The sequence below is a fragment of the Sparus aurata genome, chromosome 1 (assembly GCF_900880675.1).
Source record: "Sparus aurata chromosome 1, fSpaAur1.1, whole genome shotgun sequence".
In the NCBI taxonomy this organism is placed as follows: domain Eukaryota; kingdom Metazoa; phylum Chordata; class Actinopteri; order Spariformes; family Sparidae; genus Sparus; species Sparus aurata.
In genome coordinates this window covers 11866410-11887014 of record NC_044187.1, presented here as the reverse complement: position 1 = coordinate 11887014, position 20605 = coordinate 11866410, and the positions used below count along the sequence as shown (strand labels likewise).

Here is a 20605-nt window from a genome sequence, read left to right as displayed (position 1 = left end):
CTGAAGCAATCAGGGCCACAGATGGAGGCGATCAGCGTGGGGCGCGCCGCCTGCCAGGAGGAGGTGTGCTCAGTGCGCACTGAGCTGTGTGGCCACTCCGTGCCGGGATGTGTGAAGAAGCCCAGGGGGATTTACGCCGCTTGATGTGTGGATTTCTAGTCTGTAAAATCACGCAAGGAAAAAAAAAAAAGAAAAGCTGCTGAGGTGTCGTGATGGAGAATGACTGCTGGCTGAGCTCCGGCGCGCAAAAACAGTGCGTTTACCCGTTTCTGTTTGGAGAGGAGCTCTAAAATGTTGATTTTGGTGAGTGACTTTTGACACGGGACTATGTAGAGAACTTCGCCCCTCAAACCAAAGAGCTGGAAGCCATGCGTAAAGGAGGAATGGGTCGCAAAAGTGCCGCAGCTCGGCTCCTCGGGACGCTCGTCCTGTCGCTGCTTTTCGCGCAGTCGCTCGGGCAGGTGTTCAACCTGACGCTGTCGGTCAAAGAAGGCCTGCCCGCGAAAACCATCGTCGGAGACCTGGCAGCGGGGCTGAGCAGGCCAAGCACCGGATTCTTCATCTCGGAGAGCAGAGACTCGTACGTGTTCAGAGACCTGGAGATAGACGCGGACACGGGGATCATCTCCACCGCCGTGGTCCTGGACAGAGAGAGCAGAGAGAGGTACGAGTTTGTGGCCGCCACTCTCACAGGCGAGATGATAAAAGTGAAAATAGAAGTGAAGGATGTGAACGACCACTCGCCTGTGTTCCCCTCCGAGGAGGTGGACTTGGAGATATCGGAGCTGAGCCCCCCTGGGAGCCGGTTTCAGCTTGAGGGAGCTAAAGATGAGGATGAGGGTGAGTTTGGTACCCGGGGATACAGGATCACTGAGAGTGACATGGGGGAGCTGTTCCACCTGGAGTATAGGAGTGGATCTGAGAGCCACCCGAGCCTGGATCTCATCCTCACCAACAAACTAGACCGAGAAACACAGGCCTTCTACTCCCTGACCATCGAGGCCTTCGACGGTGGCATCCCAGCCAGGACGGGGAGGCTTAAGGTGAACATCCACGTCCTGGATGAGAACGACAACCCTCCCGTGTTCAACCAGACTGAGTATCACACCTCTCTGCTTGAGGACACCCCACTGATGTCCTCCGTGTGTCAGGTGCACGCCTACGACCTCGACCTGGGCGACAACGGCCGAGTGACATATGAGATCAACAGGCGGCAGAGTGACCCCAACGAGGTTTTCTCCATCAACCGAACCAGTGGGGTGGTGTACCTCAACAAGCTGCTGGATTACGAGGCCCAAGCTTTCCACGAGCTGATCATCAGCGCGAGGGACAGCGGGGCTCAGCCGGAGCACAGCAGCACCTTCGTGGGCGTGAAGGTGCTGAACATCAACGACAACAGCCCCACCATCAGTGTGCTGTTCCTCAGTGAGGCGGGAGATGCTGTGGTGTCAGAGGCGGCGGGGGTCGGGGACTACGTTGCTCGGATCTCGGTGTCAGATCCGGACTTTGAGGAGGAGAGGGTCACTGTCACGCTGGAGGGAGGTGATGACAAGTTCACCCTGAAGCAGACGGATGACTTCCTGTATGCTTTGTGTGTCAACGCAGAGCTAGACAGGGAAGAGCAGGATCTGTATGAGCTGAAGGTGCGGGCGTCAGATTTTGGGAACCCGCCCCTGAGCAGTGAGACGGTCCTCCTCCTGAAGGTGACCGACACTAATGACTGCTCCCCAGTTTTTGAGAAGGATGTGTACATCGTCAGTATCTCTGAGGACGCTCCTCAGGGGAGCTCCCTCGTCCAGATTCAGGCCCGAGACGCGGACGAGGGCGTCAACTCAGACGTCAGATACTCCATCCTCAGGTCCAACCAGGACAGCCTGATCAGCATCGACCCGGAGTCGGGCCTGGTCACGACAGCTGCGGCTCTGGACAGAGAGACACAGATGGAGGTTTGGTTCCTGGTGGTGGCGGCTGACGGAGGGGACCCGGCTCTGTCATCCACGACCACCGTCACTGTGCTGGTGGAGGATGTGAATGACAACGAGCCAGTGTTCCAGCATCAGCTGTACAACGTGTCCATACCAGAGCACAGCGACATTGGGAGCTGCTTTTTACAAGTATGTTGGAGAACATCGACTCACCTACAATTTAGGTTTCATCTTTCCATCCACATAGTTTTGTTTATCTGTCCAGTGTTTGAGATATACGGCCCTAAAATCTCTGCATTCACCCCGCTGCACTTTTTGGGTTAGGTGTTCGAGAACTGACAGGAAGTGCAGAGAGAGATTTTCACTGATAACATGATCAGTGTCTAAACTCTTCGTGCACCACGATGCCCCTCAGCTGCCAAACTTTAGTGGTCATGAGTATATTTTTGGAGTGTTCAGAGGTAACTCGTCTTCAGAGGAACATTGTCCTGCTCACTCCTGATAATCCACAGAACACACTGTAAGCTGATTTCTTAGAGACCATTTCTTTGGTAGAGAGCAGTTCCAGTAAACATTGTTGGCAGTGAAGTCTGTGGATTATCCAGAGTGACCATGACAGTGTTCCTGTGAGGAGATTTCGCATCACACTGCATCGCGAGTGAGCATCACAGAGAGGTTACTTATTATAACGGAGGGAAGGCAGAAATCTGAAAACCTTGAGAATCGACATCAATATATGTATTAATCTGGAACTATATTGATGATCAACTCATCGTTTTAGTCATTTCTCAAGCAGATAAATTCGCTAGTTTCCACTCTTTGTTATAAATCGCTTCTTTTCTTCATCACTGGCCAGGTCACGTCAGCACAAACACACAAAATAGAAGTCTGAGATGAGAAAATCTCTCTTTTTTCACATAACTCACTCTGGATTTTTGACAAGAACACAAGTAGACATCACTTTATTTTGGACAACAACAACACAACACTCTCTGGTGGGCAGCTACGCTCAACAATTCTGTCAGTTTGTTTTTTTCACAAAAACAGCTGACGATTTAAATGCAGCCGAAGACGAGTGTGAGCAGTCAGCATCTCACGCTCGCTCTCTGTCTCGCTGCCTCTTTCTTACGTATCATTAGACAAAAGTAGCCTTCAGTGCGCACGCACAAAGACGTCAGTGTTCGTCCTTCATCCATCCAACGTAACACACACTCCGTCCAGTTCAGCATTGTGGCTTCGATATGACAGATGTGATGCCTGGTACCACAAGCTGAAGCCCATCACAAAAGACGGCTTATTTAGCAGTTCATTTTAACAGAACATGAGTGATGTTTGGCATTAAATTTGATTAGAAGGTGCTTTTTTTCAATTTGTTTTTTCCAGTGACATCTTTCGCTGTAGATGGATGAAGCACCAGCCTGAGTTATAAAAGTGTGTGTGTTGTTTTGCAGACATGTTTCGGCCCAAAAATAAAAAATGACACATCACACACACAACACATCACAATTTCCCCGATGATTAGAATGAGTAAGAGTTTTATGATGTCAGTTAACACTCAAAAGAAAAGCTAATGACTCATGGACACACTAATGTGTTGTAAATGAAAGGTTGGCGGGTGTGTTACACGTCTCGTCAGACCTTGACCCCTGTCTCTTAGAGTTCCACCAATCAGAGTTCATAAAGCCTGAGGTGATATCATGTTTATGGCAGGAGAGTAGGCGCTCTCTCTGTAAAATGTGCCTCCTGTCACGGGCACAGTTGGACATGAAAGCTCGGGTCTGAGGCGTGTCTTTACTCGGCGGTTTGGCTCCGCCGTCTTTGTTTTCCACCTGAATGAAACTCTTCACCCTTTGATTGTTGGGATTTTTATGCTTTTATTGCGTTGACCTTCTGCGGCAGAACAAGTATTATGATTCACAGTTCTGACTAAACATTGACACCTGAGACGCGACGCCGACTGCGGCAGCACTGCTGTTGGGAACAGATTTGCGGCTACAGAGGCTGAACAACACATCCATTTTTATTTAGACATTGTACAAGAAATACTGTAAACTGTGTATTGGATATTAGAGTTGGACTGTCATATAAGGGGGAGTGTACGGTGGCCTGCAGGGTCAAAACACAATTACATATCAGAAAACACAGCAACATTTTGCAAAACACACTGCAAATGTTGTGTTATGTGAAATGTTGTTGTGATTGACCCTCAGAGCCACCGTAGGAGTGGTTAGCAGAACAAAATGAAGACAAAAAACATAATAATCTTTTACCTATATAAAACATTATCCCTTTCTTAACTGACACTTAATCAAGGTCTGTAGGTTTATATACCACCCCGAGGCTTACGGTAGGTAACAGACAAGGCTGTCAGTGAGTGCACGTGCAAACAAAGGATTACCGTCGAATAAGGCTTTACAAGTTTAAGAGGAGCAGCAGGAACAAACAAGAAACCATCATGTGATGGGACGACAGCACCTGCAATATAAAAAGCAGTAGAATAAGTGACATAACACGTTAGTTTCCTGACACATGTTAAACTGTGCCAGATTTATTAAAAATGTCCAACCATGTTTGTAGGTCAAGAACAGAGGGTGTCATTTGGGCAGCCCACTGAGGCGACGACACCCATCTTCAAAACATGATCTTTTTTTTGATCTCATCTACACATCTGTGAAGTTTCATGACTGTATCTTCCACAGTGTTGACATAATCACAATAAAATCCCAAACCAATTGCCAGAATTAATGTTGACAAAGTACGTTTCTGCAAATCCCAGATGTGTTGTCGCTGAACGGATCTTGTTGCAACTTTGACGTTTCTTTGACGTTTCAATTTTATTTTCCTTATGCTCTGGTTAGGTGAAGGCTCATTTGGCTAGGGTTAGGAAAAACATCTAGTTTTTGCTTAAAATATCTTTTTTGGTCACCACTAACTCAGCCAAACATGTCCTAAGGTCTTCTTCAACATATTCAGGGGTGTCACGTGTACAAACACCTCAATCTTGGGTCAGTGACATGACAGCCTTTTCTCCTGTAAATCCACCACCATCCCCTCCACCTCCAGATATTAAAGTCAGGTCATAAACATGTAATATGAGCGTGATATGGCACTCTTTTGTAGAAATGTCAATATGGTACATAGCCTATGACACGTACACATGTGAACAGATTAGAGGTTGTCTGCCATAATTTTATTTGTGCGGCTCGACTGCAGTACTTAAAACCACTTCTGAGGTATTTCCTGCTGCAGTACTTGTTTCCAGGCCTGCATTACACCTATTGACCTGCATGACATTGTTGACTGGATGATCAGCCGGTTGTTATTGGTAATGGCAGTAATTTGGTGTCTGGAGGCTCATAAAACTGTATTTTCCTTCTATTCAGGTTGTTGCCACAGATGCAGACAGCCCTGAGTTCGGCACGCTGCTCTTCTCTCTGTCGGACGGCTTCGACAAGCAGGACAAACACCCTCTGTTCAGAATCCACCCGCAGACCGGACAGCTGTGTGTCTCTGAGGACATCGACCGAGACTCGGGACAGACGGTCCACGACATTCTCATCAAAGCTGAAGATCCAGTGAGTCATGAACTGTGTGCGTTGTAAAGCTGTGAAAAAAAGTTACATGTGTTGATCACACAAAATTCTCCTCTTTTCTCACTTTTCAAATGTCAGGGAGGCCAGAGCGCTCAGACCTACGTGCACATTGAGGTGGAGGACCTGAATGACAACGCTCCAGTGTTTAACCCTGACCAGTACGCCATGAGCATCAGCAGCCACGCTCAGCCCGGCACAGAGATCCTCAACGTTATCGCCACCGACCGAGACTCCGGCAGGTTCGGACAGGTCACCTACGACCTGGTACCTGGTGACATGTCCAGTTTGTTTGCACTGGATAAGCAAACAGGTAGGCAGGCAGAAGAAGACTCTTTTACGGCTTCGTTTACAAGTGAAAGTGAATGTGTTGAAGTTTAAAGCGCTAAAAGACAATGTGCTGTAAGCCAAGTTATTTTCCTAATTTATTTATGGCGGCCTGTGAGGAAAAATGCATAAAAAAAGATGCAAAACAAAAAAAAACGTCACATATCACAAAACAAAAACAACATTTTATCTTTGTGATTGACTAACTTGGCCAATTGTTTTGTTATTTTTTCTGATTCATTCTTTTGTTTTGAAAAGTGTTGTTGTTGTGTTTTGTCCCTCAGGGCCTCCGTACCGCTTACACTTACTGTTTGCACATCATACACACAGAAAGTAGCACAAACGCATTGTGATTTTTTTTGGGCGGATGATTAGTTTCAGCTGAATTTGGTCTTTAAACTCTATTTGACTTCTCAAGCTGCAGTGACTTGTCACAGATCCACTCACTGCTCTGTAAGTCACTTGTGTGACGGGCAGTGCCAGTGTTCAGGGATAAACCACTACTTACTTTGTGTAAGTCCCTCTGATATGATTGCCAGTGTCACCGCTCAGCAGGGCGGCACAGAGAAGCCCAAAGCTTTATATCCTCATGTGGTGAGTGTGAGATCAGATCTGCGCTCACAGTGTGATGCTGCATGAAATATGTGATAAACAGAAAAACATTTTTAATTATTCAACTTGCACGTGGATCCTGTTTCCAAACTAATTGAGCAGTAGTGTTCTGGTGGTGCTTCCAGGACAATGTTTGCCGCTGTAGGTGGGATTGTTTGGTGACTTCAGGTGATAAAAATGAGTCACGTTCCCTCTGAGCCATCTGTCATCGTTGATGCAGATGCAATGCAGCAAACTAACTTTTGGCTCATGTAGAAGTGGTTTTACTGATGCAACATTTGTCTGGAAGTCTGTTTAAATCAATTTGGAAAACAGCACGTTTGGTCAGTGTGGTTTTCCTTAAAGGGATAGTTCAAGTCTTTTGCTGTGCGGTTGTATGAGGTACTTATCACTAGTCAGTGTGTTACCTGCAGTAGATGATTGTTAGCACTCTGCCGGTGTTGAGAAGCAGCCAGAAGTGCCGGCAGGAACTACAGCATTGTACTGATGAGACTGTACAAGCAGTGAGACATAAAAAAAGTCCACCTGGCGCTCTATGTTGCTGTTAAACAACCATTTCCTTTGGCCCTATGTTCCCTCAACCGTACACCTTCCACCCTTCTATGTTTATTTGATAACTTTAGTGTGACCGATCAGATGAATAAATGTTTTATCCCTAGTTTGTTAAAACACCTGCATGTACATCTTAAATAGATATTGTTTGTTCTAATACTAATTGATTAATCATTTATTTATAAAATCCAAGAGCCAAAGGTGACATATTGATATTTCATTTTTTCCAATTAACACAACAAAACAATAACAAGATTCAAGATACAAGAAGCTTTATTTATCCCGAGGGAAAATGCTGTGCAACAGTTACAATACAAAGGTGGGAAAGTAATACAGGGTGAGAGTAAAAATAAAAATAACATTAATGAAATAAAATAGAGGAAGATAAAAATAAAATAAGGCTAAAAAATGCAGTAAAAACATAGGTATATACAAAATACAACAATATGCACAGTGCAGATTAATTGCAAAATAAGTGCAAAATAATTTTTATTGATATAGAATAGAGAAAATATTATTAATAATATTTCAGAGGCTGTAACCAATAATCTTTCTGCTTGAAAAATGATTCACATTATATATTGATTGCCATTGTAAAGATAGTTGATAGCCAATCTGCTAATCTTAATGAGACTTTGACCAAGAAGAAAGAAAGAACAAATGAAATGATTGCATGACCTGTATGAAAAACTCAAATAAAAGTTTGAGCATTTATTAATTGAGTAAATACTGAGTATACTTCCTTGTGTCCATGCAGGAATGCTCTTCCTGACCTCCACGCTGACCCACCTGGGTGCAGCCAGCGTGAAGCTCTCAATAACAGCGCAGGATGGCGAGGGCCTGACCTCAGTCAGACCCGCGGAGGTCACCATCGACGTTTTACGCAGCGCTCAGGCTCCAGCTGTGTTCCAGAGGTCGCGCTACTCCTTCACAGTGGTCGAGGACGCACCGCCGGGGACCTCTGTGGGGACGGTGGAGGCCATAAACCCAGCGGGTGAGTGAGCGTCCTACATCCAGGTCTGACAGCGGCTCTTACCACAGATGGGTTTGAGAGAAATCAGATTACTTAACAGGAAAAGCAGGTAGAAATCTCCCTCAGATATCAGCTACAAGTGATGGATTCATCATGAAATACAGCTGAAAAGGTGCTTGCTGTGTCTGACACTGTGGACAGCCCATATTAGAAAGAATTGAGATAACTTTGTCCCCCAACAACGGGGGTTTGGAGGATATAAACAGGAGTAAATCAGCAAATCGGACATTTGCTACAACTTCAACAATAAAAGCTAAAGTGAAACGAGTAAACCCTCCCTGGAAACTATTATTGGCATAGAAATAAAAGCTGATAATGAAAATACAAAAAACGATGATCACTTTGCGTCGGATGCTGCCGACATGCAGCATTTACGCAGGATTTGTCCTGACAGACGGCCGTGACAAACACAATTGAGCGATCTTTGTCATTGTTCAAATCTCCTTCCAGACATGAAGAGGCAGCGGCAAAGAGGAGGGCTGCAGTTTAATCTTTAATCCTCTTTGGCCACATGTACAGATGATAAAGTGTCGACGACAGACAGACAGACGGACAGACAGACAGACAGACGGACGGACACAGCATTGATAGTCCTGTCATAAATACACACCTGGGCTGGAGTGTGATTCCTAAATATGATAACAGTGTTTGTTTTGTGAGAAGCCGCTGAATGTAGCTGCCATCTAAAGCGAGCACATGTTATTATAAATACATTATATATTACTTATATATTACAATATTACTCAGAGTGGCAGAGATTCATCAGCTTGTGTTCTGTGTCATATTTGATCTGCGGTGACACTGAGCAGAGTCTCTTCTCTCTCTGTTTCCCATCGTAGTCCATTTGTAACTCCACTGCGTCTCTTCAGCAGCTCCTACACTAGACAGGCATTTAAGGTTGTCTAATCCATTAAAAGATTAAACCTTCAACTTAAAGCAGAAACAACAGGATTGGGCCTGTTGGACAGGGGTCGGGCACGCTTAAGCTCTCCTGCGTGATTTGGTGGTTTGTAGTTACTGTTGAAGCGCAGCAAACACTTGGAGGAGATTAATGAGATCTTCTGACCTGCACTGTAATTACTTCATGTGGCTTAATGCGTGTGTGTGTGTGTGTGTGTGTGTGTGTGTGTGTGTGTGTGTGTGTGGCAAAGTGGCAAATTACATTTAGCAGTCGTATTGATCTAAATGTATTCATGATAAACTCTTACTATATTAATTTTGTTATTCCTGTAAAATTCACAATTGTTTACATTTTTGTATTAAATAAATGATTGTAAATAATAAAGTCTTATAATAATAATGATATATATATTTTTTCATCAGTATGAGTTTATGATTTATGAAAAACCAACCCTGTAATGTTTTGTCTCTTCTTGTCGTCGCAGACTTTCGGGAGTCAGTGTCCTACAGAATCTCGTCCGGAGACCCTCGGGGTTTGTTCTCCGTTCACCCGAAGTCCGGCCTGATCAGCAACGTCAAACCTCTGGACCACGAGTCGCAGCCGTACGCTCTGCTGGTCCTTCAGTCCTACACCGACACCTCTCCGGTCTACAGCACCACGCAGGTCAACATCACCATCGCCGACATCAACGACAACGTTCCGGTTTTCCCCAAACTCAGCGATGCCATCACAGTGTCTCAAAACACGCTCCCGGGGACGGTGCTGTTCATCGCTCACGCACACGACTATGACAGCGGCGCCAATGGGAGGGTGCAATACTACCTGAAGAGCACCAGAAACGGCACGTTCGTCATCGACCAGAACCTCGGGACCGTCACGTTGAATCAGAGCTTACAGGTGGATCATCAGCAGAGGTACAGCCTGGAGATCGTGGCTAAAGATGAAGGAGAACCTTCGCAGAGCTCCACACTGACCCTCACAGTCAACGTGGACCGCACCGCTGCTGAAGACAGCATGGCCTTCGAGACTTTAGTCTACCAGGTGGAGATCGGTGAGGGCTACAGGAAAGATTCGAGGGTGATCCAGGTGAGGGCGCACCGGAGCCGAGGCGCCCACGTGTCCAACTCGGGCCTCACCTACTCCTTGGAGGCAGAAGACGGGTTTCCTCCTGCTCCTTTTCGGGTTCACCCAAAGACGGGATGGTTGTATCTCTCCCACAATCTGGACTATGAGACAGAGTCCACGTTTCGCTTCCGGGTGGTGGCCACAGCCAGGGAGGCCTCGCTGGCCAACATCACAGCCACGGCCACAGTGACCGCGCTGGTGCTGGACATCAATGACAACGCCCCGGTGTTCAGCAGCGAGGTTTACTACTTCACTGTGTCGGAGGGCTCGTCACCTCAAGGCCTGGTGGGAACGGTCACCGCCACCGATAAGGACTCTGGGAAAAACGCCCAGCTGTCCTACATCCTGCTCACAGATGGGAAGTTCTTTCGCATCAACACTAAAACAGGTAAAACAATAAAATGAAAGGTGAAATACACAACATTCACTGCCACTAGATATTAGACTCCAGAGCTGCAGTGTATCAGACCAAAACACTCATTCAAAATCTCATAGTCTTTAATGATTCCGTGCAGCCGTGCATCCTCCTCACCCCTCTGTCTCTTCTCGTTACCCTTTCCAGGTGAAATCATCAACTGGGTGGCGTTGGACCGGGAGCAGCACAGCCAGCACAGTCTGAAGGTGATGGTGACGGACCAGGGCCACCCTCGTCTCAACGCCACTGCCACCGTTCACATCCTGGTGACCGACATCAACGACAACACTCCACACTTCACCCACCTGCCCGCCAGCAAGGAGCTCAGCATTCAGGTGATCATGTTGAGATGTTATTTCGTGCTATAAGAGTGTGATGTTGTTGTTGTTGTTGTTATATCCAGTGTGTAACTCACTCTGTCCCTCTCTTTGTCTCAGATCTGGGCTGGTCTACCAGCAGGATCCTTAGTGACGAACATGTTTGCCAAAGATTTCGATGCGGGAGAGAATGGGACAGTCATCCTCTCGATGGTCACAGGTCAGTTATGAACACTGTGATCGGACACATTGAGTCATGCTGTGCACTCTTTGTTATTGAGGTCCTGAGTATCACCATGTTGTTTTTTTTCTCTCTCAGTCGGTTTAGAGGAGGAAGGTCGCCGACACTTTGAGATCGACAGTGAGAGCGGAGACATCCGAACAACGGAGCTGTTCACCGAGAACACTGAACCGTTTTACACTCTGAGAATAAAAGCAAAGGACAGCGGAGCTTCACCTCTGGAGGACACAGCAGTCATTCATGTACAGGTACAGTCAGTCCTCCACTTCATACTGTGACCCACAGCTTTCTTTGCAGGTCCTGCTGGATATGCATATGTATTTATTTTCTGGGTGCTCTCGGTAAATATGACAAAAGGGTGATCAGTTCAGTTGCGCTACCAGGCACTCCAACAAAGAAAATATAAAAAAAATTGAGGACAAAAACGTTAAATTGCTTTTATTGTAGTGGCTAAATCATTTTGTAAGAAGCCAACATGTTTGGACTAGTAGGTCTTCATCAGGACTGATATCTTTTGACATTTGGAGTGCTTGGAATACTTTTTGTCATCAGAACGAGCCTGAATATTGTAGATTGTAGATTGTAGAAAACAGAAAACGTGAAACAGCTTTGCCTTTGGTATATCATGCGACAGAAATATGTCCAAAATAGGCTTCAGCCATTGAACTACATATAATGTAAATTTATAAGAATGAAAGTAGTAGTAACACAAGTTTAGCACCAGGGGGAGACATCTACTGTTTTTTTATGAAGAGTTTCTGTTTCCTGTCTCTTAAAGAAGTGCCAAATCATATGTGTTAGTGCTGTGACTTTTAAAACCTTCATATTTTGCAAATGATATCCCTCTGTGTGTGTTTCCTCCTCAGGTTCATGGATTGGAGGCTCTGTACGGCCGTTCTGACCATCAGCTTTTGAGGCGTTTTACTGTGAAGGAGGACACGGAGCCGGCGACTGTCATCGGCTCTGCCAGTGTCGCAGACAGAGGCAGACTCCATTATTCCATCTCTGAGGGCGACGGCAGCATTCATTTTGGCATCGACAGCTCCTCCGGTGACATATACATCAACCAGCCGCTGGACTACGAGTCGGCCAAGCAGTACCTCCTCCTGGTCCGAGCTGAAGATGCAGCAATGGCCCCTGGGGTGAACATGTCGGTGCTGGTCAGTGTGATGGTGGAGGACGTCAACGACCACACGCCCTGGTTCCCTGATAAACTGGTGACGTTCGGTCTGCCGGAGGACGCCGCGGTCGCATCGCTGGCGTTCGCTTTCCATGCCAGAGACGCTGATGGGACCTTTCCCAACAGCGCCCTCCGCTATTCTCTGACCTTTGACCCCGACCTCAGCACCTCCTCACCACGCTTCCCCTTTCAGATCAACCCTTACACGGGGAGTCTGACTGTAGCTGCACCATTAGACCGGGAGACCAGGCCCAGCTTTGCCTTCACTGTCACGGCCACCGACCAGGCGAAGAGGAAGGACGAGCGTAAGCAGACGTCGGTGACGGCTCAGGTCTTCCTGCTGGATGTGAACGACAACCGGCCGGTGTTTATATCAGCCGACTCGGTTCAGGTGATGGAGGACGCAGAGGTGGGGAGTCTGCTGCATCATTTTGTGGCCATAGATGGAGATCTGGGTGAAAATGGGGTCGTCTCTTACGTCATCTTGGCTGGAAACAAGAATGGGTTCTTCACACTAGAAGAGAAAACAGGTGGGAATTTAACACAGCAGGTATTAGCTCACTGCTGTTATATCTGTACTGGGTTAAAATGAAATAATAATAATTACCGTTCCCTCTGTTGATCATACTCATAGTCCATCCTCTTCCATCTCCCACAGGCCTCCTGTTTCTCTCCGCCCCTCTGGACTACGAGACCCAACGTTTACACCGTCTGACCGTCCGTGCTGTGGACCACGGCCTGCCCTCGCTCTCCTCCACCCAGACTCTGACGGTGGAGGTCGGCGACGTGAACGACCAGTCGCCGGTCTTCAGTCAGAGCGTCTACAACGCCAGTGTGGCGGAGAACAGAGACCCCGGGGAGCCAGTGATCAGGGTGTCTGCCACCGATACGGATTCAGGTAATAATCATCAGCTTTTAATATCCCGTTTGAGTAAGCTGGTGTTATACAAAATAGATAAAATGGGGAAATGCAGTCAATTTGTTTTAGATCTCATTATTCACCTCGTCACATTTTCTTGTGAGAGAAAATTCAAAGACACACGTTTGACATTTGATCGTTGGCCGTGTGAACGGTTTTGTTTTGACAAAATAATCTTAAAGTTAAGAAGAAACAAAAGCTTTTTACTGGGTTCAAACAGGGCAGCTGCACCTCTGCTTTTTAATACAGTGATTTTCCACACATACTTACTGTGTATTCCAGTATGGGTTTTGTTAGACACGCACACACGCGTGGTTGTTTTTCACTGAATAAACTGACTGAAGTAAGAATCGGGATGACCTCAGCTCCTGATGCATTAGATTCCCAGCAGACTCGTGGACTCATCATGATCCAGAGACCAAACCGCCTGCTGTGTACTTGTGTCTTTGCACGTAGACATGGTACCTACTGCGTGTCTATGGAAGTGGAGGTGGCAGTATGCCTCAAAAGGGCCTAGGTGGCAGCACTAGCATGTGTCTTTTTAGTCTCAAAGAGCCTCAAACCATAGACTCAATATACATCAAACCACACAGTGACACATGGAAATAAGATTCAACACAAGAACAAAGCATCCGAGCTCCTAGATAATGTTGTGTGTTATAAATTATGGAGGACAATTGGCTTTTTTTCTATCTGTTTTAAAATACTTGAGGCATTAAATGGCAAAAAGGAGAAAATTCCTCTACAGCATTTTTCTCTCAACTGCAGTGAAACAGCTCTCTCCTATTATTTTAAAGTGAAGTAGCGCACGTGACAAAAAGCAGTCGGGGCAGCGGCTCAGCCTGCCGTGTTTTGGTTAAACGTCAGCACTGCAGTGAATCAAGGTTATCGTCTGTTTTGTTTCACTCCATTAGCAGTTTAATTGAAACCAACCCCTGCCCCCCTTTTTTCCCTCCCGCGTCGCTCCGTTTGTGTCTTTTTCACGTGTTATACATTCACTGTACATCCCGGCAAATCCCACCCGTCTGACCCAGAATCACATTCACAAATCTACACATCAGCCCTGTTTATTTTAACACGTTGTGCGCGGGGCCTCCCCAAATCCCTTTTCACCCCGTCTTGTTGACAGTACTTTTAAATAGTGGAGGTGGAGGGCATGTGGCGGGTGGATCGGTGTAGGGGTTGAGGGGGGGGGGTTTCAATGTGAACTAACATTCTTGGGGGTGAGAATTGTCCAAGAACAGCAAGCACACAGCTCCTCTGGGAGATCTGAAAGGTCCTCTCTCATGATGATTTCTATAATCCAAGCCATCTGTGCCAATAGGCGCCGTGTTTTCATCCGTCTCCTCGAATCGGCTCGTCTGGCAGCGCCGCCCGCTCTCCCACCAGTCTTATTTGATTATCATTTGCGCTGCTGTCTCCCCCTCCCCACCAACGCTCCCCAAAGGTGACCATTGTTTCGTGTCCGTGTTGGTCTCCGTAGACAGTTTCCATGTGCTGGAGTCAGTCAGAGGAGATGTGCGATATCAGTGAGTTTGACAGCTAGCTTTTTGTCTTACTGTGCGTGTCCTGGATTTCACTTTGTTGCGCAAATGTTTCGTCTGTTCGGAGGGAAAACCAGAAACCGTTTTATTATTCACAGAGATCTTTGATGGGAAGATTTGAGCACAATATCAGACTCGTCGCGTATGAGGTCAACTAATGCTTGGTTGTTGTGTTTATTTTTACTATTTCACTCCTTTTTGCTATAAAATCACGTAGTTTTCTCCCATTTTTTGCTAAATGTTTGCACCAAAAGTCTAAAGAATTGCAATGTATTTCATTCAATATCCAGCTGGATCCAGAAAATACATTTAAATCTAGTGGATGATAAAAAATAGGCTGATAATTAAACAGGAACCCTGGTGATTTTCACTTTAATGTTGGTAGTTTTTGCAGCTGAACGATGGTAAGCTCTCTCCATCTTGCAGCACACAGAGCCCCCCCCGACTCTTTTGCCAGCAAAAATCCACCAAGTCACGCAAAACACGCCATCTGATGTCCATGAACACATGTTCAGACAGGACGGTCCAACTTTTCAGTCACACTCGTGACAGCGCCTGCAGAGATTCTCTGATATCAAATGATTTAAAACTCCTGCATCATACTGCCGAGCTTCACCTTCACAGTTTGTGTTGGTCAATGTGTGGCTGCCGATAGAAAACCCATGAGAACTAACTCGAGCGGAGCCAGACTGGAGCGGCGAGCGATGAAGGCTTAGCTCCCCCCGTCAGTTCGAACATGACGGGTTCTGTTTCCAATTCCAGATAAGGCCCGTCTGAGCTGGAAGCAGAACTCGCATGAGCTAAACTCAACCTTCAGGACAGACAGAAATGCCAAGATTGAAAGACAGAAAACAATTTTTCAGGGTTTTGATGGAGAATCTGCAGATTTTTTGGAAAGTATTAGCTCGTTTTAGACATCGTGAGTCATCTTGTCCTCAAGGTACCTCAACCACAGAGTTACATTCACTGTCGACCAGTGACTGTGTTAATAACACCAGGACGTTACATCTCCTCACACGTTTTAACATTACTCCAGAGCCTGTTAACATACATGAACCTGCTGTGTGCTTCCTCCAGAGGAGAACGCCGTGGTGTGGTACAGTCTGCTGCCCGGCCCCGGCTACGAGCTCTTCAGCATCAACCCGTACACCGGCCTGATCACCACCACCTCCTACCTGGACAGAGAGCAGCAGCAGCACTTCACCCTCAGAGGTATGTTGCAACTTTCCAGTTATATAAACGCCGTGCTTCTAATGTGGTTAAAACCCACTTGGTTAGCATCAGGAAAAGATCATGTTTTGGCTCAAAATACCTGTTGTGGTCGCCACAAACACAGCTGGAAATCGTCCCGGGAGCTCTTTAAAGACATCCAGTGGTTTCACGCTCTCAAATGTTGAAACGTTCCCTTAAACTGCAGGAACTGATTTGGCAGATTCCTTCTTTTGTGACAATCAGGTCATAGACAAGTAATCTGGACACGATATGACACATTTTGTGAAAGTATGGTGAACGGGCCGATGACACGTCTTAATGTGAACGTACATCACGTCCTGGTGACCGGGCTGCTTAAACACAACGTGTCAAAAACACACGGATGTTGAGATAACAGGGTTTATTACAGTGTTTAAAAGAGTGTCTGAAATAAATGATGCCCACATGAACGTCTGAAAGATTAATGAACTTTTATGAATATGATTTTAAGATTGTTAAGTAGGGGTGTGAATCTTTTCGATTCAAAATGATTCTTGATTCAAAATTGATTATCATTTTAATGAAAAGAAAAAGGGAATTATTTTCAGTATCTTTGCTCCAGTTTTGTGTTGATGAGATGTAACATTAACGTAGTGAAGCAGCGGATACAAACCTGAACTGTTTGGTGTTCGTCTTGCAGAGGTAATTCTCTAGTTGTTAAATAAAGAAATGCTTGAAAATCAACTTCAAGGTGACTCAGGCATGTGCGCACTGTAAACTGTGTGGTCGCGGCACTACCCTCGCAGTTTAGTTCCGCCTTTTTTTGTTCAATTAATGTCACGCATTGAATTAACACTCAGAAAGATTTTTTACATTTGTGAATATATTCTGAACCACAGTTTTTCATTGAAAACAAGGAGCAGCGCAGCATCTCGCAGCATGTTTTGAGTGAGGTGACTGTTAAACTGTACGGACATTTGGAATTTCTGGAATCGGCTCAGTGATTAGTCTCGTTGTATGTTTTCTCGGCCGTAATTAATCAGAGCGGCATGTTGCAGCGTCCAGAGGGGAAATAAAACCTTGTGAGTTTTTTTTTTTTTTTTTTTTTTAAGTTGGGAAAAGCAGAAACAAACAGTGCAATCAGTCACAATCAGGTGCTGATGAGTGAGACAAATAACTCACAACTGCACTGCGGGTCAGACAGCAGGCCGAGGCTGGTTTCGTAATCACCAGATGTGCACATGTGGAGAGTCTGGGACGCCGCGAAAAAATGTAAATACAAACAGAATGCAATCATGTGCCTACGAACTGTGTTTCAGAGAGTTGCTCCCGAGCCCATGTGGTGAGATCCTCTACACATCATCCTTACTTGTGAGCGACTGAGGAGGATGAACCTCTCATACAGTCATGATTCCATCACCTGTTAACGGCTAACCTGTTCACCTGTGGGACGTTCCAAACCGGTGTTTTTGGAGGATTTCAGTCTTTTGTTGCCGGCATCAAACTCTGAATGAGCATTTATTAACAAAAATCAATAAAGATGATGAAGAAAAACGTTGAATATCAAAGCGTTGCAGCTCTTTTCGAATCAGGGTTGTAAGTTTAAAGTTCACATTGACGTGATAGACTCGTACCAGCAGCAATATTCAAAATTCATTTATTTGTCGCGTGGGAGATTTGTTTTGGACAAAAGGCTGCCACATAAAAATACATAGAATACAATGACTGTGATGGGATTTGCTGAATGAGAAACTACTTTTGATTAAATAGCTTCCAGTGATAAAACCCTTAGACCTTTGTTATATATTTTGTTGAGTTGTGCACTTAAATTATCCAACAATGTTCAAACCAGAGAAATCCACATGTTTACTGAAGGTAACGGTGCCGTTCGATACTGTAGATTGCAAGCCAGTCCTTCCGGGATGCATTAGGGAAGTCGGCATACAAGATAGAATTTAAGGTGAATGAAACTTTGAAACATTCACTCATGTGTGAACATTTGTTCCTTCATCACATCAGACAGACTTTCATCAGCAGTGTTGGTTCTATAATGGTGCACACATCAACAGTGGAGCGAGTTTGACGGCGGGAACATTTGTGTTTATTTGCGTTACCCGCACAGTGTTTACTGCACACTAGCCGTAAGCTAACGTTAGCGAGCGACAGCGCACACCGACGTCTAAACACACAGTATGGAATTTCTGCCACCGAGGGTCTGTGTAGGAACATACTAACAAACTGAAGTTTGATGATGTCTTGAAGTAGCGACCACCGTTGCATCTATCTGACATGACTCGTTCAGGGAAACATACATTTTTTAAAAGGTTGTATTCAGGTTATGTGAAGTCCAGTTTGCAGATTTCCTTCCTCACTTATCTGATGTTTCCCCCGGAAGCGATCATAGAGAAAGACAACGAAATGAAAGACCCCGTTGACTTAAGGAATGGATTTCTGTTGGAAACATTTGGGCGCACACTTGAAAAATTGTGAAGGTCTTGCCGTTTTTAGACTTTTGAGTGCAAAAGCGTCACGTTTTATATCTTCTAAAACCCTGTGAGTCTGTTCTTTGTACAGCTTTCCTGCTCGGCTGCACATTTACGTCGACACTTGGCTCAGATCTTCCTGCTGAAGGGTTATGAAAATATCTGAAAAAGAAAAGTCTTAACCTGCTAGAACAAAAACGCACAGAGTTCTCCATCAAACACAGACGTTTCTCTCACTCTGTTTCTCATTCTCTACCTTCTCTTTTGTCATGCTTCACAGCCAAAGTCATAAAGAGCTCAAGGTCCGCCTCTCGTATGAGGGCGACGCTATTCGGCGGATTGATTTATGTAAAGGAAACAGTAGACTTTTACAGGGCTGAGGTACAGTATATCTAACCTCTGCCGACTGCTCCCTCTGCCTTTTGAAGTGTTTGCTTTCACTCTCTCGTGGGCGCGCGCTGTAATTGCATTCAAACTGTTCAGCAGTGTTTAGGCACAAACTGCTTTCAGATGTTTTATCGTAATATTTGTACAGTCAGCAGAGTGACGAACAATTAAATCTAATAACAAAATATAATAACAGGACGGCCTGGGTGTCTTGAAGTTGTTCCAGAATCACACGGAGCGTATTGGGAAACACTGAAATATGTGGGGACAGTTTTCTCTGGCTGCCGATGAATTTGGAAAGACGTAAAATACCCGGTCGTTTTCAGCGCGTATTAAAAGCCGCCAGTGGAAACTTTGCGTTGACAGGATTTTTCTTGTCATTTGTAGGGCCTGTCGTGCTTTTAAAAGTCTAGAAAGTCAAAAGATCTGCTCATTGAGCTGCTAAGAGACCGAGACAGCCGATGTTACATGTAACGTCACTCTTTTCTCATTATATTCAGTGACTAACCGTTGAAATTTAGTTTCTTTAGTTCTCCCATGGGTGGCCTTCCTATAGTTCAGTTTATCCGGTGTACATCCACTATAAAATGGATTGAATTAGAGATTTCTCATGACTGTTGAAATTGAATGCAATCCTTTTGTTTCCTGTCTGCAGTCCAGGCTCGTGACAGCAGCACGCGGCCTCTGTCGGGGACGGCCACAGTGCTGTGCTCTGTGCTGGACGACAATGACAACCCTCCAGAGTTCATGCAGTCGTCCTTCCAGATCAGCCTGCCAGAGAACCTGCCTCCCGGGGTCGTCCACACTGCCCAGGCCTCCGACCCCGACCACGGAGAAAATGGAACTATACATTACTCCATATTAGGTAGGAAACCAGGGAAGAGCTCTGTCTGTCAAGCTATCTAAATAATCCCTGAGGTTGAGCCAAACTAATTCAGAAGAGAAATTCAAAATGTAATTATCCTTTTAATGTCTATCCGCTGTGTTTAGGTGAGGACTACAGAGGTCGCTTCACCATCAACAGCCACACAGGTGTTGTCAGCACCACTCAGGTCCTGGACCGCGAGGAAAGGCAGAATTACACCCTCACCATACAGGCCCGTGACTATGGCCCTACCCCGCTCAGCTCCTCCACCCAGCTCCAGCTGCTGCTGCTGGACCAGAACGACAACATCCCCTCCTTCACCCGTAAGAGCTACCACGCCTCCATCAGCGAGGGCCTACCTGCAGGAGCCAAGGTCCTGCGCGTCAGCGCCTCGGATCCTGACGAGGGCTCCAACGGGGACGTGACCTACTCTCTGACAGAGGACAGTAGCCAGGGGGCCTTCTCCATAGACGCCGTCACAGGAGTGATCAGCACCACCAGGTCTCTGGACAGAGAGAGCAGGGCTCAGTACACCCTCAGAGCCGTGGCTACTGACGGCTGCACTCAGGGACCGCTGAGCTCTGTGGCGTCGCTGACCATACAGGTGGAGGATGTGAACGACAACATGCCGGTTTGTGACCAGAATCCCCTCAATGCGTGGGTCTCCATGAGGACTCTACCGAACCAGATCATTACCACGGTCATGGCAACAGACGGTGACCAGGGCGAGAACGGGACGATGCGGTTTACGCTGACGGATGAGGAAAATCTGTTTGACATCAACAGCGAAACAGGAGAGATTTCACTGAGAAGGCGCGTGAGAGCCGGTTTCTCCGGGAGGAAGCTGCAGGTGGTGGTTTCAGATCAAGGACACCCTGCTTTAACCTCCACCTGCCTGATTTTCATCCACCTGAAGGGTGAACAAGAAGGGCTACAGTTCACAAACAAGGTCTACAACGCGACTGTCAAGGAGAACAGTAGAGCCGGTGCGTTTAACC

General features: G+C 46.1%; 1 protein-coding gene across 1 annotated transcript in view; it reads left to right on the top strand.

Moving 5' to 3' along the window:
• The first annotated feature begins 34 nt into the window (after positions 1-34).
• Positions 35-20605, top strand: part of dchs2 (dachsous cadherin-related 2) — a 29688-nt gene continuing 9117 nt past the window's right edge. Inside the window, exons 1-13 of the mRNA XM_030423655.1 lie at positions 35-2114; positions 5309-5500; positions 5597-5828; positions 7764-8000; positions 9425-10453; positions 10628-10815; positions 10918-11017; positions 11117-11286; positions 11905-12748; positions 12877-13116; positions 15759-15893; positions 19398-19607; positions 19733-20593. Coding sequence (XP_030279515.1) covers positions 369-2114; positions 5309-5500; positions 5597-5828; positions 7764-8000; positions 9425-10453; positions 10628-10815; positions 10918-11017; positions 11117-11286; positions 11905-12748; positions 12877-13116; positions 15759-15893; positions 19398-19607; positions 19733-20593 — 6184 coding nt within the window. The 5' untranslated portion in view covers positions 35-368. The remainder of the gene's footprint in view (positions 2115-5308; positions 5501-5596; positions 5829-7763; positions 8001-9424; positions 10454-10627; positions 10816-10917; positions 11018-11116; positions 11287-11904; positions 12749-12876; positions 13117-15758; positions 15894-19397; positions 19608-19732; positions 20594-20605) is intronic.